This window comes from Monodon monoceros, unplaced genomic scaffold (genome assembly GCF_005190385.1).
Source record: "Monodon monoceros isolate NGI ecotype Baffin Bay Population unplaced genomic scaffold, NGI_Narwhal_1 Super_Scaffold_4, whole genome shotgun sequence".
NCBI lineage: Eukaryota > Metazoa > Chordata > Mammalia > Artiodactyla > Monodontidae > Monodon > Monodon monoceros.
This window is the reverse complement of record NW_021703781.1, coordinates 50,874,838-50,898,688: the sequence shown is the minus strand read 5'-3', so window position 1 is coordinate 50,898,688 and position 23,851 is coordinate 50,874,838. Positions and strand designations below refer to the sequence as shown.

The 23,851-nt window shown below is 38.3% G+C and overlaps 1 protein-coding gene and 1 pseudogene across 7 annotated transcripts in view; both read right to left on the bottom strand.

The window, feature by feature from the left end:
* Nucleotides 1-5,091: 5,091 nt before the first annotated feature.
* On the bottom strand, nt 5,092-17,704 carry LOC114908551 (annotated as a pseudogene).
* ENTPD1 (ectonucleoside triphosphate diphosphohydrolase 1) overlaps nt 16,788-23,851 on the bottom strand; it is a 114,660-nt gene continuing 107,596 nt past the window's right edge. For 6 of the 7 annotated variants that reach the window (XM_029244888.1, XM_029244886.1, XM_029244890.1 and 3 more), the window contains one exon: nt 22,311-22,821. In XM_029244888.1, the coding sequence (XP_029100721.1) occupies nt 22,615-22,821 (207 nt within the window). In that variant the 3' untranslated portion in view covers nt 22,311-22,614. Of the gene's footprint in view, nt 22,822-23,851 lie in introns of all 7 variants that reach the window. The other variant, XM_029244887.1, reaches the window with a different exon arrangement.

The following is a 23,851-nucleotide window of genomic DNA, read 5'->3' as shown; positions in this document are numbered from 1 at the left end:
GCATTTCTCTAATGATTAATGATGTTGAGCATTCTTTCATGTGTTTGTTGGCAAACTGTATATCTTCTTTGGAGAAATGTCTATTTAGGTCTTCTGCCATTTTTTGATTGGGTTGTTTGTTCTTTTGATACTGAGCTGCATGAGCTGCTTGTAAGTTTTAAAGATTAATCCTTTGTCAGTTGCTTCATTTGCAAATATTTTCTCCCATTCTGAGTGTTGTCTTTTTGTCTTGTTTATGGTTTCCTTTGCTGTGCAAAAGCTTTGAAGTTTCATTACGTCCCATTTGTTTATTTTTGTTTTTATTTCCATTTCTCTGGGAGGTGGATCAAAAAGGATCTTGCTGTGATTTATGTCATAGAGTGTTCTGCCTATGTTTTCTTCTAAGAGTCTTATAGTGTCTGGCCTTATATTTAGGTCTTTAATCCATTTTGAGCTTATTTTTGTATATGGTGTTAGGGAGTGTTCTAACCTCATACTTTTACATGTACCTGTCCAATTTTCCCAGCACCACTTATTGAAGAGGCTGTTCTTTCTCCACTGTACATTCCTGCCTCCTTTATCAAAGATAAGGTGACCATATGTGCGTGGGTTTATCTCTGGGCTTTCTATCCTGTTCCATTGATCTATATTTCTGTTTTTGTGCCAGTACCATACTGTCTTGATTACTGTAGCTTTGTAGTATAGTATGAAGTCAGGGAGCCTGATTCCTCCAGCTCCGTTTTTCGTTCTCAAGATTGCTTTGGCTATTTGGGGTCTTTTGTGTTTCCATACAAATTGTGAAATTTTTTTTCTACTTCTGCGAAAAATGCCAGTGGTAGTTTGATAGGGATTGCATTGAATCTGTAGATTGCTTTGGGTAGTATAGTCATTTTCACAATGTTGATTCTTCCAATCCAAGAACATGGTTTATCTCTCCATCTATTTGTCTCTTCTTTAATTTCTTTCATCAGTGTCTTATAATTTTCTGCATACAGGTCTTTTGTATCCTTAGGGAGGTTTATTCCTGGATATTTTATTCTTTTTGTTGCAATGGTAAATGGGAGTGTTTTCTTAATTTCACTTTCAGATTTTTCATCATTAGTGTATAACAATGCCAGAGATTTCTGTGCGTCAATTGTGTATCCTGCTACTTTACCAAATTCATTGATTAGCTCTAGTAGTTTTCAGGTAGCATCTTTAGGATTCTCTATGTATAGTGTCATGTCATCTGCAAACAGTGACAGCTTTACTTCTTCTTTTCCGATTTGGATTTCTTTTATTTCCTTTTCTTCTCTGATTCCTGTGGCTAAAACTTCCAAAATTATGTTGAATAAGAGTGGTGAGAGTGGGCCACCTTGTCTTGTTCCTGATCTTAGTGGAAATGCTTTCAGTTTTTCACCATTGAGGACGATGTTGGCTGTGGGTGTGTCATATATGGCCTTTATTATGTTGAGGAAAGTTCCCTCTATGCCTACTTTCTGCAGGGTTTTTATCACAAATGGGTGTTGATTTTGTCGAAAGCTTTCTCTGCATCTATGAGATGATCATATGGTTTTTCTCCTTCAGTTTGTTAATATGGTGTACCACATTGATTGATTTGCGTATATTGAAGAATCCTTGCATTCCTGGAATAAACCCCACTTGATCATGGTCTATGATCCTTTTAATGTGCTGTTGGATTCTGTCTGCTAGTATTTTGTTGAAGATTTTTGCATCTATGTTCATCAGTGATATTGGCCTGTAGTTTTCTTTCTTTGTGACATCTTTGTTTGATTTTGGTATCAGGGTGATGGTGGCCTCGTATAATGAGTTTGGGAGTGTTCCTCCCTCTGCTATATTTTGGAAGAGTTTGAGAAGGATAGGTGTTACCTCTTCTCTAAATGTTTGATAGAATTCGCCTGTGAATCCATCTGGTCCTGGGCTTTTGTTTGCTGGATATTTTTTTTTTTTTGGTGCTGTACACGGGCCTCTCACTGCCATGGGCTTTTCCGCTGCGGAGCGCAGGCTCCGGACGCACAGGCTCAGCGGCCATGGCTCACGGGCCCAGCCGCTTCGCGGCACGCGAGATCCTCTCGGACCGGGGCACAAACCCGCATCCCCTGCATCGGCAGGCAGACTACCAACCACTGCGCCACCAGGAAAGCTCTGTTGGAAGATTTTTAATCACAGTTTCAATTTCAGTGCTTGTGATTGATCTGTTCATATTTTCTGTTTCTTCCTTATTCAATCTTGGCAGGTTGTGCATTTCTAAGAATTTGTCCATTTCTTCCAGGTTGTCCATTTTATTGGCATAGAGTGGCTTGTAGTAAGCTCTCATGATCTTTTGTATTTCTGCAGTGTCAGTTGTTACTTCTCCTTTTTCATTTCTAATTCTATTGATTTGAGTCTTCTCCCTTTTTTTCTTGATGAGTCTGGCTAATGGTTCATCAATTTTGTTTATCTTCTCAAAGAACCAGCTTTTAGTTTTATTGATCTTTGCTATCGTTTCCTTCAATTCTTTTTTATTTATTTCTGTTCTGATCTTTATGATTTCTTTCTTTCTGCTAACTTTGGGGGTTTTTTGTTCTTCTTTCTCTAATTGCTTTAGGTTCAAGGTTAGGTTGTTTATTCGAGATGTTTCTTGTTTCTTAAGGTAGGATTGTATTGCTATAAACTCCCCTCTTAGAATTGCTTTTGCTGCATCCCATAGGTTTTGGGTCATCGTGTTTTCATTGTCATTTGTTTCTAGGTATTTTTTGATTTCCTCTTTGATTTCTTCAGTGATCACTTCGTTATTAAGTAGTGTATTGTTTAGCCTCCATGTGTTTGTATTTTTTACAGATCTTTTCCTGTAATTGATATGTAGTCTCATAGCATTGTGGTCGGAAAAGATACTTGATACAATTTCAATTTTCTTAAATTTACCGAGGCTTGATTTGTGACCCAAGATATGATCTATCCTGGAGAATGTTCCATGAGCACTTGAGAAAAATGTGTAGTCTGTTGTTTTTGGAGGGAATGTTATATAAATATCAATTAAGTTCATCTTGTTTAATGTATCATTTAAAGCTTCTGTTTCCTTATTTATTTTCATTTTGGATGATCTGTCCATTGGTGAAAGTGGGGTGTTAAAGTCCCCTACTATGATTGTGTTACTATCAATTTCCCCTGTTAGTATTTGCCTCATGTATTGAGGTGCTCCTATGTTGGGTGCATAAATATTTACAACTGTTATATCTTCTTCTTGGATCGATCCCTTGATCATTATGTAGTGTGCTTCTTTGTCTCTTGTAATAGTCTTTATTTTAAAGTCTATTTTGTCTGATATGAGAATTGCTACTCCAGCTTTCTTTTGACTTCCATTTGCATGGAATATCTTTTTCCATCCCCTCATTTTCAGTCTGTATGTGTCCCTAGGTCTGAAGTGGGTCTCTTGTAGACAGCATATATATGTGTCTTGTTTTTGTATCCATTCAGCCAGTCTGTATCTTTTTTTTTTTTGCGGTACATGGGCCTCCCACCAATGCGGCCTCTCCCGTGGCGGAGCACAGGCTCCGGATGCGCAGGCCCAGCGGTCATGGCTCACGGGCATATCCGCTCCACGGCATGTGGGATCCTCCCGGACCGGGGCACGAACCCACGTCCCCTGTACCAGCAGGCGGACCCCTAACCACTGCGCCACCAGGGAAGCCCCAGTCTGTGTCTTTTGGTGGGAGCATTTAATCCATTTACATTTAAGGTAATTACTGATATGTATGTTCCTATTCCCATTTTCTTAATTGTTTTGGGTTTGTTATTGTAGGTCTTTTCCTTCTCTTGTGTTTCTTGCCTAGAGAAGTTTCTTTAGCATTTGTTGTAAAGCTGGTTTGGTGGTGCTGAATTTTGTTACCTTTTCCTTGTCTGTAAAGGTTTTAATTTCTCCATCAAATCTGAATGAGATCCTTGCTGGGTAGAGTATTCTTGGTTGTAGGTTTTTCTCCTTCATCACTTTAAATATGTCCTGCCACTCTCTTCTGGCTTGCGGAGTTTCTGCTGAAAGATCAGCTGTTAACCTTATGGGGATTCCCTTGTCTGTTATTTGTTGTTTTTCCCTTGCTGCTTTTAATATGTTTTATTTGTATTTAATTTTTGATAGTTTGATTAATATGTGTCTTGGCATGTTTCTCCTTGGATTCATCCTGTATGGGACTCTCTGTTCTTCCTGGACTTGATTAACTATTTCCTTTCCCATATTAGGGAAGTTTTCAACTATAATCTCTTCAAATATTTTCTCAGTCCCTTTCTTTTTCCCTTCTTCTTCTGGGACCCCTATAATTCGAATGTTGGTGCGTTTAATGTTGTCCCAGAAGTGTCTGAGACTGTCCTCAGTTCTTTTCATTCTTTTTTCTTTATTCTGCTCTGTGGTAGTTATTCCCACTATTTTATCTTCCAGGTCACTTATCCGTTCTTCTGCCTCAGTTATTCTGCTATTGATCCCTTCTAGAGTATTTTTAATTTCATTTATTATGTTGTTCATCATTGCTTGTTTCCTCTTTAGTTCTTCTAGACCCTTGTTAAATGTTTCTTGCATTTTCTCTATTCTATTTCCAAGATTTTGGATCATCTTTACTATCATTATTCTGAATTCTTTTTCAGGTAGACTGCCTATTTCCTCTTCATTTGTTAGGTCTGGTGGGTTTTTATCTTGCTCCTTCATCTGCTGTGTGTTTTTCTGTCTTCTCATTTTGCTTATCTTACTGTGTTTGGGGTCTCCTTTTTGCAGGCTGCAGGTTCATAGTTCCCGTTGTTTTTGGTGTCTGCCCCCAGTGGCTAAGGTTGGTTCAGTGGGTTGTGTAGGCTTCCTGGTGGAGGGGACTAGTGCCTGTGTTATGGTGGATGAGGCTGGATCTTGTCTTTCTGGTGGGCAGGTCCATGTCTGGTGGTGTGTTTTGGGGTGTCTGTGGCCTTATGATTTTAGGCAGCCTCTCTGCTAATGGGTGGGGTTGTGTTCCTGTCTTGCTAGTTGTTTGGCGTAGGGTGTCCAGCACTGTAGCTTGCTGGTCGTTGAGTGAAGCTGGGTCTTGGTATTGAGATGGAGATCTCTGGGAGATTTTTGCCGTTTGATATTACGTGGAGCTGGGAGGTCTCTTGTGGACCAGTGTCCTGAAGTTGGCTCTCCCACGTCAGAGGCACAGCACTCACTCCTGGCTGTAGCACCAAGAGCCTTTCATCCACACTGCTTAAAAATCACAACTTCCTGAAGAAGGCCATCAGAAAAGCAGGGTAGCGTTGTCAATAATCTTCACTGTCTTCACTCAATAACTATTTTATGGATGCACCAAGGAAATGGAGTCATACTGCAATCCCTCAAAGACTGCTAGTGTTGGAGGGTCTCCTGCAGAGGCTGAGGGTGGCTGTGGCTCAACGTGAGGACAAGAACACTCTGAGATGTATCATTATAACTACACCTAATTGTTATGAACTATATAGGCCCAAATAATGAACAGGCTAAATAGAGGTAGGATTTGAGCTCTAATCGTAGACATAGTTCAGAGGGGGAAAAAAATCAACCCTAAATATATTCAAGTTTAAAGAGCATTATGTGTTTTGGGGGGAAGAAGAGGGAAGCAGTATCAGTCCAGCAGATGTCTCAAACTAGTGGGCCAAATCTCACTTGCCAAAGTGTTTTGATTCAGTTTTTTTCTTTTTTTAAGTTTCTGTCATTTAAAGGTCAGGAGACTTAACATAGAAGTCTATATTTCTTGAAAAATCAGACTTAGAAAAACCAGATCTGTACATGGCAGTCATCCAAGGCAATAGTCAGTTGTAAGTGATATGCAGCTCTCTTCGCTATGAACAGAAAGCCTCTCCAGTTGCCCAGTCCTCCAATTTACCATCACCCCCTCTGGCCTCTTCAGCACTGAGGCTTAGTGTAAGTTACCTTTTCATTTTATCGTTTCTTTATTTGGGGCATGTTTTACTTAGGTGTGTCTTCCTGCCTGGTGTCTGAATTTGCAACTCCAGCTATATAGGGTAAGAGGGAAGAAGGACCTTAATTTATATTACTGTTTCCAGACAGTGCTGTGAAGGACTGTTTTGTCAAGAGGTGCGGTTACCTTCCGTGATGTCAGCCTCAGAAGATGAATCTGCCTCAGATATCCCTAGAGTCCTTTCACTCAGTAAGCTGCAGTTTTGTCATCTGAACCACCTGGATGATCATAATATTCCCTCTCCTGCCTGCCACCTGGGATTATGGTGAAATGTGACCGTGAAATATGAAAGTGCTTTGTTAAATGTAAAACCATTAAACAAATTAGTTGCAATAACTCTAAAGCAGCAATTTTCTTATCTGGAGGTACAGATTTACTTTTACCTCCCAGTGACCTCTCTTCCCAAAGTGGGGGAGGGGGAGGGGAAATATATGGCCACAGACAAGAGATACTGTGATTGGGGTCGATTTAGAAAAGAACAAAAAAATGTACAATTGCCTTTTAAATTATAGAATATTTTGACATGAGGGGTTTTTTTGGGGGGAGGGGGAGAGGGATAGGGATGATGGTAGTAAAAGAGAGAAGATAGAGGTGAGAAATGACCTTTGCTAAACCCTGCTGCTTAACATACTTTGATCGCATCAGATTTGAAGTATTATAGTCATCTAAATTTGGAGACAGATGGTCTGCTTTTGTTTTTTGAAATAAAAATTCATTTTCCCATGGATTTCTAAAGTTTTTAGAAATGTATTTCAGAGATGTTCTCTGTTTATTTGATCCAAATGGAAAACTCTTTTATTAAGCTCTCTGCCTTATTTCTTTACTTTGAGACACTTTCCTCATATAAGAGCAATTCCTGGTAGTTACACTTTGGACCCACTCTCTTTCCAAGTAAAGTTCTGTTCTTTGCTATATTTGTGTCCTAGTGAGATTATATATGTTGTGACAGAATAACCACACACTGAGTTCCATACTCATATCCAAAACAGCTGGGATCTTCAATTCCATACAGCTGTGTCTCCCTCTTACTCTACTTATTTGCCCATTTTTCAGAGCTTTTCTGTCACAAAACCAGAGGGTCTGCCATGAGAAGGGCAGTTGTAGCCCTGTATGGGGATGAGGGGGATGAAGTCCCTGAATCCTGAAAATTGGGAACAGAGTGCTGTCATACATGATTCTTGCCAAACACTGGGTGAGTTTAAGCTGGGACCTCACTCTCTAATGTAAATATTCAAAATTGATTTATATTTTTAAGCATTTTTAAACGTACATTCTAGAGTTTAAAATACTGTTTTATGTTCCGAACTATACTCATGCTTCAAGGGGTAACCTTTAGTTCACCTTTGAAATTTACAGTTATCTTGTGTGAGTCTCTGATGAGTTTTTAAGCTTTGATTTTATTTCCTAAATGTATATATTAATGACAGAAGAGTATAAACATTGTTAATCTTTTTATTTTGAGATTCATTAATTACCTGAGTTTCTTAAGAGTTTTTATCTTTTAATAGTATAGTCACCAAAACTAATACTGATGTTAACCTTAATAACCAAATAAAGTCCCAATGTCTTTGGCAGCTCAGCACCGAAACAGTATTATGAAAGTTTCATTTAAGATCCAGAGATCGGTAAATCGTACACTGCCTCTAGGTTCTGTCATACTTGGTAAACACCCAGAAAACTTCACGTGTATCACAGGTTCAGCACCCCAAATTCCCTTAACTGACTGTCTGCAGGACCATAACATCTAAGACTGTTCAATATTAAAAATCCTAAAGTCTAACCTTCTCCTCTCCTTCTTCTTCTCTTCTCCTTCTTCATCTCTCTCTCTCCCTTATTTTTCTATATTTAATCCCTCACCTCATGAAGACCCTGTCTCTTGACTACCATTTTATCATCGGTAGTCTCTGTCAATAGATTAACTTTCTTCCTTGTCTAGCCACATTACTTGGTTTATTATTTATTCACACCAGTATCTAAACTTTCCTTGCCTTTTGTCTTGCTTCCACTTTTTCCCAGCATACTCTCCACCCTAGTTCAGTTTAGCCATTTGCTTTTTCAACTGATGTATATATAAATGTAACTAAATTCTAGTAGTGAAAATCACATAGCCAGATTATTGTGGTGATGATTTGTCATGGTCTATAATGTAGCTAGCCATTCTTTCCTTTTCCTACTCACAGCTACTGTTCTTTTATCATTCCTTAAACTTTCTACCCCACTTTTTTTTTTTTTTTTTTTTTAACGCGGGCCTCTCACTGTTGTGGCCTCTCCCGTTGCGGAGCACAGGCTCCTGACGCACAGGCTCAGCGGCCATGACACACGGGCCCAGCTGCTCCGCGGCATGTGGGATCTTCCCGGACCGGGGCACGAACCCACATCCCCTGCATCGGCAGGCGGACTCTCAACCACTGCGCCACCAGGGAAGCCCTACCCCACTTTTTTTTAAAAACAAAATTCACACTTTGTTTAGGTTGATAAAAGCTATACAAAATTGATTTTCTTCACCAAAAATTACAGCAATATTTTCTGTATTATTCCTAGATAAACCACAAAACACTTATTTTTGTAGGTTTTCTAGGTTTTGCTTATAAATCAAGATGAGGCAGTAGATCATGGAAAAAGACAGAAAAAAACAGACAAATCAGTTGTCAGTATCCATGGCCTCTGATCCTGTTTTGACCATGAAACAGAAGTGTTCAACATATACCTGCCAAAAAGCTTATGAAGATGTAGGCTCAATAAAGGAATATAAACAACAACCAGATGTGGAACGACAATGGCAGGCTCTTCCATTCAAACTTTAACTATAACTTGTTACTTTAACTTCATTTGATAAAGACAGAATCTACACTGAAATCCTTGTTTGGCAAGCTCACATGTTTCTCTTACAGTCTGATAATTTTCTTAAGAGTCCCTTACAGATTTTTAACAGCATACTTAAAACTCCTATTATTCAAAGGTCAGTCATGAGCTTCACTGTAATGTTTATAAAATGTATTCCTTCCACCCATACCTCCTCAAAATTTATTTCTTCAAAGAACTGATAACTCAATACCTGACAATTGGATCCACAGTGATAAATGTTAATGTCTAAAATGACTTAACTAATACAATTCCAAAATGCCATTAGCAGAGATCACACAGAGTGTAACATGGTACTTTCAATGCTATCTTCTGGAAGAACAGTTAGGTCTCCAAAGCATGGGACTTCAAACAGGCCATTTAAACAGGCAGATTATCAATGACTAATGTACTCAATGCGAGGCCTACAGGTCAAGATATTCAGTGATTAAGTGGCCTACGTACACCTTACAACTTTTCTGTAAGGTATTTTTAGATTTCTTACAGATTTTTTCAAATATCAAATATAAGAGAGAGGCTATTTTAAAAGTCTCTTAGGTATTTTCAATGGTTTCTGAATTATCTATAGGAAGCTCTGACTTACTTGTATAGAGTTTGATATATGTATCCACCATTAAATCCAAATCGTGTTTTATATCCAAATTTATGTTTAGCAAAGCCAAGTTACTTTACCTTTGGTCTGTCAAAGTGTTCCTCAGGTATGCTTTGAGATGCTTTTGCCCATTTTCATAGCGTTCATTCTCAACCTTCATCACAGGAAGAATACGTAGGACCTTGAGCAATGCATAAACATTAGGAAAATCTTGATGTCTGCCAGATGAAGAGCTTCATAAATAGTGGATGGAAGTGCTATATTTTTCCGTGTTTCCACTTGATTCTCCAACAATGCAGCTCAGCAGAGAGTGTGTCAGGATTAGGTAAATCACTTCTGTACATGTCAGCATGATGCTCCTCTGATGTATTGAATTTGAGCTGTCCCATGACAGAGGGTACCAGATATAAGCATTTAAGAGCTTTGAGGTGCTGTTCTGAGAATATATCTTTCAGTTCCTGAATAATGTGTTCCACTGTTGGAACACTTAAGAGTTTCTTTATAGTAAGTCTCAGAGGTTAGCTGAGATTCCAGGTTACTGTGCTGAGCTCTGTGAAATTTCCCTGGGAGTTTCATCTGAATATCAAGTTTGGTTGCCAAATTTGTGGCTTCCTCAAACCAAAATTCATGATAAACTTCGATATTTTCCATCACTTCATTTAGTGAATGCAGCACTGCAGTCAAACTACTGGCTGCAAAGAAGACATCAGAAGTTTGCCCCTGAAGATTTTTCCCAAAGGCTCTTGTAAAAGATAGAACATTTTTAAGAACAACAATGGTAACGATGAAATCAAAATCTGTTACCGCACTACAGAGTACAAATGCTCGGCCAGCTATACAGTTATTCCATCTAACATTTGTGACACTATTTATACCATCTAAACATACAACAAGTGCTTGTAGGAGGTCCACTAAGATTTCAAAAGCATCATGCCTGCCTGTCCACTGGAGAATGGCAAATTTCCTTCAGTTCTTTGCCCCTTTCTTCATTGTTCTGAAAAAGGACAGAAATTACATTGTCAAGCTCTAAAAGCAGTTGTGGTGATGGATGGAAAAAAGAACAAACTTCCTCAATTGTTCCTAATGTGACAGATACTCCCATAACAGGCAGTGATTTTGCCAACCACATATTTAAGGCACAGGAAGAGCAGAGTGTGTAGATACCTTGGGGATATTTCTCTAAAAGTCTAGAAGCAACAACTTTCATTTTGGAAGAAAATCCACTGGACACAATGTAAGCCTGGCCACGACAGTACTCTATGTTGAATCCCCACTTCTCAGTTATCATAGTGTGAAATTTCACAGCCAAAATTTCTGCATCAGTTTCATAAGGCAGGAAGCCCACAGATTCCTCTCTCAGGTTGTGAGCTTCATCAACAAACCTCACCAACACAGGCAGGTACTCTTTCCCTGCTATGTCCACCACATCGTCAGTGATGATGGAAAAGAAGTGAGAGTCTCCCACTTCTCTGAGGGTTTCTTCCCAAATGCAGCTCTCACAGATCTCTAGCATCTGTTTCTGCTATGTTTTCGAACAATGTGTTAACTGCTGTTGTCTCAAAGCGCTTTCTCAGAACCTCTTCGCCAGAATTGATCCGGTACTCAGGCAGTGTTTGAAAGTTATCAGGAGTAAAGAGACCTTCTGGGATTTCATCAGCTTCATGTCCATCCAGAGGTATGTTCCGTTTTCCCATAAGAATCAAAATTTCAAATAAAGATTTTAAGTATTGTTTTCCTTCTCTTCAAGGGTTAAAACTTGGCACTTAAACTCGGCACTTTCACTTCCGTGGCCCGGGTTCAATCTCTGGTTGGGGAACTAAGATCCCATGAGCCGCAGCCCAGCCAAAAATAAAATTTTTTTTAATTTTTAAATAAAAAATAGGGCTTCCCTGGTGGCGCAGTTGTTGAGAGTCCACCTGCCGATGCAAGGGACACGGGTTCGTGCCCTGGTCCGGGAAGATCCCACATGCCGCGGAGCGGCTGGGCCCGTGAGCCATGGCCGCTGAGCCTGTGCGTCCGGAGCCTGTGCTCCACAACGGGAGAGGCCACAACAGTGAGAGGCCCGCCTACCGCAAAAAAAAAAAAAAAAAAATAATAATAATAAATAAAAATGGGATCTCAAACAGTACATGTTACCCTTCAATGAATACTGTTCCTTAATAGTATATTATAGACATTCCATCAGGTCAATAGATAAAAGACTGAACTCATTCCTGATAAAAGTTATATAATGGTCCAAAACTATACATTAGTTTATTCTACCATCCTTCTATTGATAATCAAATCTTCTCTAAAAACTTTTGTCACCACAAATATGGGGTGCATATATCTTTTGAAATTTAGTGTTTTTGTTTTCTTTGGATATATACTCTGGAATGGAATTGCTGGATCATATGGTAGTTCTATTTTTAGTTTTTTGAGGAACCTCTATACTGTTTTCCATAGTGGCTGTACCAATTTACATTCCAAGCAATGTACTAGGGTTCCCTTTTCTTCACATTCTCACCAACACTTGTTATCTGTGGTCTTTTTGATGATGACCATCTGACAGGTGTGAGGTGATATCTCATTGTGGTTTTGATTTGCATTTCTCTGTTGATTACCGATGTTGAGCATCTTTTCATGTGCCTGTTGGCCATCTGTATATCTTCTTTGGAAAAATGCCTATTCAGGTGTTCTGCCCATTTTTAAAATCAGGTTGTTTGTTTTTTTGATACTGAGTTGTATGAGCTGTTTATATATTTTGGATATTAACCCCTTATCAGTCATATCATTTGCAAATATTTTCTCCCATTCATTTGGTTGTTTTTTTTTTTTTTTAGACAATATTACGTTTTTTTGTTGTTTAGTTTGGGGGTTTTTTGTTGTTTTTTAATTAAACTTTCCTTTTTGTTCTTGTTGCTGGAAAGCAAAGTTCTGACTTTGTGGTCAATTATAATATCTCATCCTGTGTTTTTAATAGTTATCTTTTTGTCATCCCAAATGCTATCTATTCCTCTTTTAAACTCTGTATCAAGTTGGTGTATGTTTATGTAGTTCCCTATATGTAGTTCTGTAGTTCCCTATGTAATTATGCAGTTCCCTATAAAACTAAAAATGGATTTAACATCTGACCCAGCAGTTGCAGTCTTGAGCATTTATCCTAGAAATATGAAAACTTGTGTTTACATAAAAAACTGATATGAATGCTCATAGTGACTTTATTTATAATAGTCAAAAATTGGAAACAGCCCAAGTGTATTTATATTAAATATTTTCTATTATAATCTATTAATAGATCTTAGGAATAATTATATAAAAATCAATATATGTTTTTATTATATTTTGTGACATGAAGTCAGTTCAGTAATCCAGCATGTCATCAGCCATATTTTTAAGATTATTTCCTTAACCCATATCATATAAATTGTGGTAAAAGTGATCTGGTTATGAAATAGTCCTTTAAATGAAAAGATGTTGTGAAATGTGTTGTTCACCAACTTTCAGAAAAAAAACTATTCTGTTTAATACCAACACACTTTTGTTTGGAAATTTACAAGTTGATAGCTGCAAGAGAGAATTTTGTGCTCATTAGCAGATACAAAGAAGTAAAGTTAAAATGTGGCACATCCCTCCCAATTTAGGGGACATCACAACAAAATTGTGTTCTGCTGACTTGAATAACGGGAGACTTTGCTAGTAACTTAGCATTTATCCTTCACTTACTGTTAGAATACTAAGGACTTATAGCATATTTTCCCCCACAGGCCTGGGAAAAAGTCAAGACTTCTTAATGATCAGCACCCTCAAGTGATGTATAATCGTTCTCAATGGTGAAAAACTGAAAACATTTCCACTAAGATCAGGAATAAGACAAGGTTGCCCACTCTCACCACTATTATTCAACATAGTTTTGGAAGTTTTAGCTGCAGCAATCAGAGAAGAAAAAGATATAAAGGGAATCCAAATTGGAAAAGAAGAAGTAAAACTGTCACTGTTTGCAGATGACATGATACTATACATAGAGAATCCTAAAGATTCTATCAGAAAAGTACTAGAGCTAATCAATGAATTTGGTAAAGTAGCAGGATACAAAATTAATGCACAGAAATCTCTTGCATTCCTATACACTAATGATGAAAAATCTGAAAGAGAAATAAAGGAAACACTCCCGTTTACCACTGCAACAAAAAGAATAAAATACCTAGGAATAAACCTACCTAAGGAGACAAAAGACCTATATGCAGAAAACCAGAATACACTGATGAAAGAAATTAAAGATGATACAAACAGATGGAGAGATATACCATGTTCTTGGATTGGAAGAATCAATATATTGAAAATGACTATACTACCCAAAGCAATCTACAGATTCAATGCAATCCCTATCAAACTACCAATTCCATTTTTCACAGAACTAGAACAAAAAATTTCACAATTTGTATGGAAACACAAAAGACCCCAAATAGCCAAAGCAATTCTGAGAAAGAAAAATGGAGCTGGAGGAATCAGACTCCCTGACCTCAGACTATACTACAAAGCTACAGTAATCAAGACAGTATGGTACTGGCACAAAAACAGAAATATAGATTAGTGGAACAGGATAGAAAAACCAGAGATAAACCCACACACATATGGTCACCTTTTCTTTGATAAAGGAGGCAAGAATATACAGTGGAGAAAAAACAGTCTCTTCAATAAGTGGTGCTTGGAAAACTGGACAGCTACATGCAAAAGAATGAAATTAGAACACTTCCTAACACCATACACAAAAATAAACTGAAAATGGATTAAAGACCTAAATATAAGGCCAGACACTATAAAACTCTTAGAGGAAAACAGGCAGAACACTCTATGACATAAATCACAGCAAGATCCTTTTTGACCCATCTCCTAGAGAAATGGAAATAAAAACAAAAATAAACAAATGGGACCTAATGAAACTTAAAAGCTTTTGCACAGCAAAGGAAAACATAAGATGAAAAGACAGCCGTCAGAATGGGAGAAAATATTTGCAAACGAAGCAACTGACAGAGGATTAATCTCCAAAATATACAAGCAGCTCATGCAGCTCAATATCAAAGAAACAAACAATCCAATCCAAAAATGGGAAGAAGACCTAAATAGACATTTCTCCAAAGAAAACAGATTGCCAACAAACACATAAAAGGATGCTCAACATCACTAATCATTAGAGAAATGCAAATCAAAACTACAATGAGGTTATCACCTCACACCAGTCAGAATGGCCATCATCAAAAAATCTACAAACAATAAATGCTGGAGAGGGTGTGGAGAAAAGGGAACCCTCTTGCACTGTTGGTGGGAATGTAAATTGCTACAGCCACTATGGAAAACAGTATGGAGGTTCCTTAAAAAACTAAAAATAGAACTACCATACGACCCAGCAATCCCACTATTGGGCATATACCCTGAGAAAACCATAATTCATAAAGAGTCATGTACCACAATGTTCATTGCAGCACTGTTTACAATAGCCAGGACATGGAAGCAACCTAATGTCCATTGATAGATGAATGGATAATGAAGATGTGGCACATATATTCAATGGAATATTAGCCGTAAAAAGAAACGAAATTACTTGTAGTGAGGTGGATGGACCTATAGTCTGCCAAACAGAGCGAAGTAAGTCACAAAGAGAAAAACTAATACTGTATGCTAACACATATATATGGAATCTTAAAAAAAAAAAAAAAAGGTTCTGATGAACCTAGGGGCAGGACGGGAATAAAGACACAGATGTAGAGAATGGACTTGAGGACACGTGGAGGGGAAAGGGTAAGCTGGGACAAAGTGAGAGAGTGGCATTGACATATATACACTACCAAATGTAAAAAGATAGCTAGTGGGAAGCAGCTGCATAGCACAGGGAGAACAGCTCGGTGCTTTGTGGCCAATTAGAGGGGTGGGATAGGGAGGGTGGGAGGGAGACACAAGAGCAAGGGGATATGGGGATATATGTATACATATAGCTGATTCACTTTGTTATACAGCAGAAACTAACACAGCATTGTAAAGCAATGATACTCCAATAAAGTTGTTTAAAAAAAAATGGCTCAAAGATATTCTGCTTAGGTGGAAAAAACCTAAAGGAAAATTTTAGATAGATTAAAAGAGACCTTGTTTTGAAGGGGGAGAAAAGCCAGATGACAGCAAAGACAGAATTCTTCCTGCCCTCTTCCTTTTAGCTTACCCAGCACTGGCAGGCCTAAGTAACACAGCATATTAGCAATTTGGATAAGAAGGGACTGTAGCAGGGAGAAAAACAGGGATCTTTATAGAAACTATTGAATATTTACATTAAAAACGTGCTAGACTTATCCCACAAAGGTATATTTCAGTCGTACTAAAAGAGAGGTTTTAGGTTTAAACATACATGAAAAGCAAAAATTACAATTTAAAATAGGTGATTCATTAGCCTTCTTCAGCTTCTCAGTGTCAAAGGAATATTTTAGAAGAGGCTGTCTATAAGTAACGTAATCCATTGATTTACTGCTGTACCAGAATGATTCTGCTATTCTCTTTAACTTCATAATCAAAAAAATAAATAGGCAAGTGTAGCTGTGGTCCTGATTCTTCCTGCAGCCTGAAGAGGGGCCTATAAAATATGTCCCACCTCCTTTCATGCAAGATGCATCCTTCTATTAAGGACCTTAACCCTCCATGTACTTTACCATGTTGCACCATGCAATGCTTCTGCCCGCCTTCACCATTTGACTGTTGGTAAAAAAGTATACTTTACTCTTTTCCACGAAATTTGAATCCTGTTTTATCTCTGATTATAATTAACACTTGTTTCTGCAAGATTAGCAAAATGATGACGATGAATTCTGTAATGGGCACATGGATGTGTATTGCATTATTCTACTTTGTGTTTGAAAATTCTCATAATAAAAAGTTAAAAATAACTTGTTTCTATTTAGACCTCTCTGTCCAGATGATAATCGAAGAATATATCCTTCAAATGGATTTAACTGCAGGAGACAGAGGAGAGTCACACCATATTCTTCATAGGGACTTCCATCTTCATGTGTATTCCTAAAAGGTGGTTTGGTTGACTAATGTAGAGGTAAAAATCCAAGAGGTACGGAATAGCACAGAAAGTCATATTTTTAAGCTACTGATTATAAATATGTATGCCTGTATATTGATGAGCTTTAGAGAGAGCATTATGATTTACCATCAGGAAAAAGTTCAATTGGTATTGAGTAGTTCACTTTACAAACAGCCCACCATTTACCTATCTTTGCCCCTTTTTCATTGTTACTTGGCCAAAAATCATTTCATAATAGAAAATTTAAGTTGTATGTCAAAAGGCAACTTGTGTTATTACAAAATGAGCCATCTACATTTTTTGAAATATTTAAGAGTATTTATAAATATAAGGAAACTAACAGTGTGGAACATATATAGTTGTTGCTTTTTCAAACTCAGAAATCTAATTTATTGAGGCTGTACTTTTAGTTACATATGCTAATGAATTGCATTTCTGGTTGTAAACTTTGTAAAAAATAATTTCCTTATGATTCATTTTTTTTCATTTTACAAATAATTCTTGTGTGCATATGGCAAGAGATTGTAGCTTCTACCCAGCTGGCTAGACTACAGAATCACAGTATTTAAAACCCATCAGAACTCTTTCATCCTTGGTAGAGTGACAGCAAAGGAAAAAGCTATCAGAGACAAAAATAATAAGAAGCCAGCAGAAATTTTAAAGAATCTTTAAAGGTTGCATGTAGGCGTGCATTATGGATCACCTTCCAGCTCTTTCCCACAGGGTTCTACCAAGAGCACAGAGGCAATAACTGAAGGCTAGGGGCAGGGTGAAGAGCTGGGAGAAATCCCTCTGAGGCACACCAGTTCTTCACTTGAGTGCCAGGCAGTGGCTCCCCAAAGGCAGAGGGCAGCACAAACAGAAAACTCCTGAGGCACAGAAAACTGACAAAGGAAGAAACACTTGGGGGTTGTTGTGTAGCAGAGGGAGTAAGCTTTGTAAGTGGCAGTCAAGCTGGCCCACTGTGGAACAGGCTGCCAAATGAAGTATGGCAGTCAGGCAGTAGATGGCCACTTATCTGAGAGCCATTAGAAGGAACTCCATGGAATGGGAAAGTAATCTAGATCTTTGATACCCAAAGTTTGGTCCCCATACAGTTGTAGTGGCATTACCTGGCAGCTTGTTAGAAATGTAGAACACCTCAGCCTCACCCCAGACCTACTGAATCATTTTTTATTAATTAAAATTAAGTAATTTTTACTTCAACAAGACCCCTGGGTAAGTCATATACACATTAAATTTTGATAAACATTACCTTTTAAGGTACATTCTAATCCTTAAAATTCTACTTTAATAATATGTACAATCAATTCCCACGTAGTGAGCTCTATTGAAACTAAATGCATGGTCCAGAAGGGAAAGTTCAATGTGGGTAAAATCAAAGAGGGCTTCACTGGGGAGTCAGGAGTTGAGCTGGTCCTTACAAGCTGGAGGAAGAGGATGGTCATGTCAAGAGATAACATAAATAAGGATACTGATGCAGAAACAGTGGTATGGACCAGCCCATCTGGCAATGGACAGAGCGATTAACTAGGACTGTTACCTTAGTTCCTGCTAAAATACCCCTGAGCCCAACTTTTCAAAAAGAGATAGGTCACATATCTTGTCCCCAAGAAGCTTAACCCAAATACTGAATAGAATGGTCTGAATGCTCTAATGGAGGCCCAGGTAAAGGGCTGTGATAGCACAGGGAAGAAGCAGTTTATTCTGACTTAGAGATTTGGAGAAGACTTCACTGAAGAAGGGTCATTTGAGCTGAGCCTTAAACTCAGAGTGGGGCAAAGGTGCTCCAAGTTGAGCAAATAACCTGAACAGCTCTGGGTAAAGAATCAGTCTACCTTGGCTAGAGTGTAAGGAACATCAGAGGGTAAGGTGGGATGTAAGCCTGGGAGAGCTTATAGGCATGGATCAAAGGGCCTGAATGTCTGTTGGAGAGTATGACCTTATTTCATAGGCAACAGAAAGTCACCAACAGTTTTAGTTGAGGAGCAATGTGATTAAGCCCACTTTTTATAAAGATTAATCTGGAAGTAATAGTTTGGAGACAAGATTACTGTTCCTGATATCAGGTCTCTACTGGGGTGATAACAACAAGATCGTAAAGGGGAATCAAAATGAAAAATGCTGCAAAGGCAGAATGGGCAGGTCTTGGCCAGGACAGGCCCCTGTCACTTCAACATTGATAAAGTTGATTCTGATCTTGGTTACTAGAGGCAGTGGTGGCATTAATCATGATAAAATGCAGGAGGAGGAGCAGGTTTAGGAGGAAGGGTAGAGTTCAGTTTAAGTCATCCTAAATACATACTGTTCCCTGTCTGGCTCACATGACTTTCCTCCCCTCTCTTCTTAGAACTTCATTATAAGAAATGATGTTGTTTCTTAGGTGACCGTATCTCACTCCTCATTGACTAATCCATGTTCTCTGCTATTCATCATGCAAAAGGGACATAAAAATAAAAAGTCAACTCAGATGCTGATGACAGTGGTGCCATCATTATATCATCAATTTAAATTAGAAATTAAATTACTTAAAATAGAGAAATGCAAAAAGTACAACAATGCTTTTACCACATGCACAGTCCTTAAATGCCACTTTTGAAAGAGAAGGCTTTTGGAGACATTCCTTTCCCTTTTATTAAAAAATCCATTATACCTGTGATAAAACCAATTATGTTCAGTTGTATTAGGTTCTTGTGCAAATAAAAACTTGGGTAGTTAACTATATACACTGTCCTAAACATATAAAGAAAATAAATAGATGGTCTCTTAGGAAATCTATCATTTTAGAATGTGAGACTAATTTAGGAGCTGCCAGAGCACCCTGATTAAGGCCGTGAAAAAAAGTTGTAATTGATGATGTCACAGAAGAAATGACATTTTTTAAGAAGAATATTCTTTGGCAAGATAAGTAGATTTTAATTTGAAGAAAACGTACTTTATGTTTCAGTTAATGAGACTCTGTGGTAGATTGAATCGTTGTGCCCAATGTTTCACGAATTTTCTGTGTTAGAATTAGTTATTCATGTCCTTTGCCACATGACTCTGCCATTCCTCCCAGTATTTCTCCAGCTCCCTAATGTTGGGCTTAGTCATATGACTTATTTTGGTCAGTAGAATGTGGATGGAAGTGACAGGGGCCTGTCCTGGCCAAGGCCTGAAGAGGCATCCTGTATTTTCTCTCCCTTTCTTGTGTCCCTACCACTCATCATGGGAACATGGCTCAGGAAGCCACCAGACAAGGAGAGTGGGAGATATATGGAGCAGGCCTGAACCAGACCTACCACCGCAAGTAGATATACTAGCTGACTTGCAGACCCGTGAACATGAAAAATCAATGTTTATTGTGGTAAGCCACTGAAATTTTGAGGTTGTTATAAGAAATTTTTAAAAATTATAAAACTAGCACAAACTGAAAGAAATACCTGGCTAGCATAGGCTAACTATGAGCAACTCATGTTCTAACAAGATAGCAACTATTAGACTCTGAATCAGAGAGGAATGAGACCAATTTCAGTGAAACTCAGCCCATCTTTCAAACTGACAATAAATGAGAATATATTTTAATAGTAACGTTACTATTATATGGTAAACTTTGCTCTGTGAGCTATTAAGAGACTAATCTTTATTTTAATATTCAAGTTTACATTTTGACCATAGAATATAAGCATCCAATTATCTTGTATTATCTTTGAATCCAGATTAAATTTCCCAAAGGTCTTTCATCAGGCATCTTGGCCTGAATAATAGGCATCTGTGTCTTCACAAAAAAGGCAACAAAACCTGAGGAGTAATGTGAAATTCTGAGCTGGGATGTTAAAAGCTTGTTAAGAATAATGTTAAACTTCATATATAATAAATAATAGCAAGAATGTTATAGCATCTTTAGCTGTTTAAAGAAAATTCCCCCCCTCAAGAGAAAGACAAAGTGTTATTGCCTGTGTCTTTTTAGCTGTGAATGTACTTTTAGACGTGTGCTATTCAATATGGTAGCCACTAGCCACACGTGGCTGTTGAGCACTTGAAATGGAGTCCTGGTTAGGATGTGCTGTAAGTGTAATATACACAACAGATTTCAAAAAATATTAAAATATATATATCATTAGTAACATATATTAATTACATCTTGAAATGGGTTCTAGGTACCTTCACCATAAGCATCTTTGCCATTGACATCTCTGCCACAAGCACTTCTGCAACAAACATTTTCGTCGAATAACTAATTGGCTGTAAGGCAAATTCCCTGTGAAAGATAAAATAACTGGTTGACAGTTTTTGGTTTGACAGTTTGGTTTCAACTGGTTGAAATATGTTAGCATTTCTTCCAGTTGGCGACATTATTGATGGCTTTATCGAGCTGGCATATGACAGTGATTTGCCCCAAAAGTTGGTTCCTTATTTTGAAACACACTACAGTAGAGGAGAAAGAGACCAAGGCCCTGGAAGGTGCAGAGGTGAACCCACATTTCCCACACAACTTTGGAACATCTATCAATGGACACGTGACAATATGCCAAGAACAAACGACAACCGTGTAGAAGCTTTCAAAACACAACACAAAGCTCAGTTACAAAGATGCCTCTAAGTATTTGGAAACTTACATCGCTCTTTACGAAGGAAAAAATTTTAGCAAAAAAGAAAAAGTACGATGCAGAACGAGGAGACAAATCAATGAGCAAAAAAAAAAAAGTATAAAATGCTATGAATGAAAGACTTGGAAGACAAGTGCTTAGATACAACCCACAAAATAAAATCAGTTATGTGCACAGTATTGCCATGAATCAACACACACTTTAAATGTACTCAAATATTTTATATTTCACAATAAGTCTTGAATTTTGTTATTCGTTTCATTATGTCCTTTTAATTATCCCTCTTTGATTTTCCATTATTTTATCTTTTATGGCAAAATTGCTTTAGAGCCAATTATTTGCAGTGAAATGTTTGTGGCAAAAATGTCTATGGCAAAGATGCTTAAAGCAAAAGTACCTAGAACCGGCAGCAAAACTTGCAGATGTGGTTCCTTGCACATTTTGTTGTGTAAATACCATGACAACAAAAAAGGCATGCCACTCTTCACTGATGCAACTCTTGCACTAAATTAAACCCTGGGACAGTAAGATATGGCATGGCTTTAAAACTCAGTGAGCATCTTTGTGGTGCAACTGGTTAGCATGCTTGGCTAAATGGAAAGGTTGATGATTCAAGCCTACCACAGGATGGTCTTATCCCCAGCCAATAATTTCTTAGTGATGAAAATATTCTGGAATTAGATATTGGTGACAGTTGCACAACATTGTGAATGTACTAAATGCCACTAAATTGTATATGTCATAATGGTGAATTTTAGGTTATATGCGTTTTACTGCAATAAAAACAAAACCCCAATAGATGTGTTGGAGGATGCGCTTTCCTGACCTTGTGTTGTAACTGTATTTTTCTTCCTGACATGTGTACACCTACCAGATAATACGCCCTGATATTTGAATGCCTATGTATATGTACAGCAGCTTTTTAAATAATCTCTGGTCTGGGTGTCCCACTCTAGCATTTTGGCATCACCCAGGAATATGTGACTTACCCACATCCCTCTTTTGTCTTGGATTAACTATTGGATTAACTGCACATCCCATAAATTCCTTTGTAGGACTCTTTCGCCCTAGCACGTACTTGCCTAGACTAGAAAATTCTCCCATGCAAAGGGCAGGCTGGGCATGGGATATGTGTCTGTCTTCTCCAAAGGCATTGGATGGCTTTCTTAATAAATGGGAAACAGGAGAGAGAGAGGGTCTGTAAGACCACAACTGATTCAGTTCCCAAGATTCTTCTTTTAGCCAGGGCAATTTCCCAGCACAGGACTCAGGACTCTCAGTTCTTCTGGATAAAGTCAATATTGTTCTTTTATAAAGCAACTATCATGAAAGGAGGCAGGTCTTCAAGAGCTACACAAGCACAGAGTACAAAAGAGAAAGGGGGGGAGTTTGGAGAGGCTCACAAAAGAGACAATGTCTGCCAGGAAGTTCTTGAGGCAGTGGGTGGTAAATACCTCCCATGGAAAGGCTTCAGCAAAAGCCAAGGAAGCTTCATGCTGGTCAAGACTGGCCTTGTGCACCACTGTGGAGGAAAGTGCTCCCTCGGCAAGTTTTCTTCTCACTCCAGCCAGCAGATTTCAGCTGTTCCTGCTATACCATGTCTTTCCAGAAATACGAAGGCTTGTGAAAGATAAATATGCCTATTACGACCACTATGACCAGGATCAGGGAGAAGAGGACCATGAGGAAGACATATGTGGAGTGGGAGAGAGGTGTGGACAATGGCTCTTCAGATGGGATCATGTTGGTCAGGTTCAGCATGTAGCCCAAAGTCCACCCGACGCTGGTGCTCCGGACCTGCAAACAGTGGGGAAAGTCTGTTGTTTCTGGTCCCAGGATTAAATGAGCTTTCATGCAACCCTATCCATAACACTGAGCAACCAGGAAGTGAGAGCACCATGTTCAGTTCTCTAAATGGATTACTTTTATATTCTGAATTGGGAAGATGGCTGTGGGGAAAATGGAGCAGGAGCAAGTGATTAAGAAGGAGAGTGTGGGGCCTCACTACTAAATTCCCCCAATTCAGAAGAGTGTGGGGCCTCACTACTAAATTCCCCCAATTCAGAAGAGTGTGGGGCCTCACTACTAAATTCCCCCAATTCAGAGAGGAATTTGGGGAATGACGGCTCAGTTCTCCTGCCTAGAAGAACTTAATTTAAATTAGGCCTTTGGAAATTTGCATTCTTCTTTTGCTGTTTGTGTGAATGTGGGTGGCTGGGGTAGGGAAGGGGGTGTGGATGACAGGAAGCGGGTAGAGGGTGAGAGAATAATGACTGTCCCTGGCCTTGTGTATCAATGTCAGGCCCAGGAATCTCATCCATATGAAACCAGGACTTCTTTTATGATTCAACTAGGGAAAAATTGGGGAATAATCCCAGCAAGTCAGTCTTACTTGACAAGATGAAAGACTGCATATGCATGAGAAAGGATTATTCTTAAATAAAAAAACATTCTCCAACCCTGCCATCTTCCTAGGAATATTTTCAAGTCACCTCAAAATGTATTGAAATACAGGTAGTCTATGAATAACAAAGAATTGTGGAAATGTTTCTATTACATGAGTTGTATGTGGTCATGGTAGGAAAATCATGAAGTACAGATAATACTAAAAAAGAAAATAAAAACCACCTCTACTTCATCATTCAGAAGTTGCTGCTATTATTATTTTGTGACATATCCTACCAGTCCTCTCTGTGCATGTTTTTCACATAAAAAATGGAATTAAATTGTATGTAGAATTATTCACTTAACAATTCCTTGTAAACATCATCCCATGTCTCTTAAGGGATTTCTGCAACATCATCACTGACATGAACTGCCTTATATG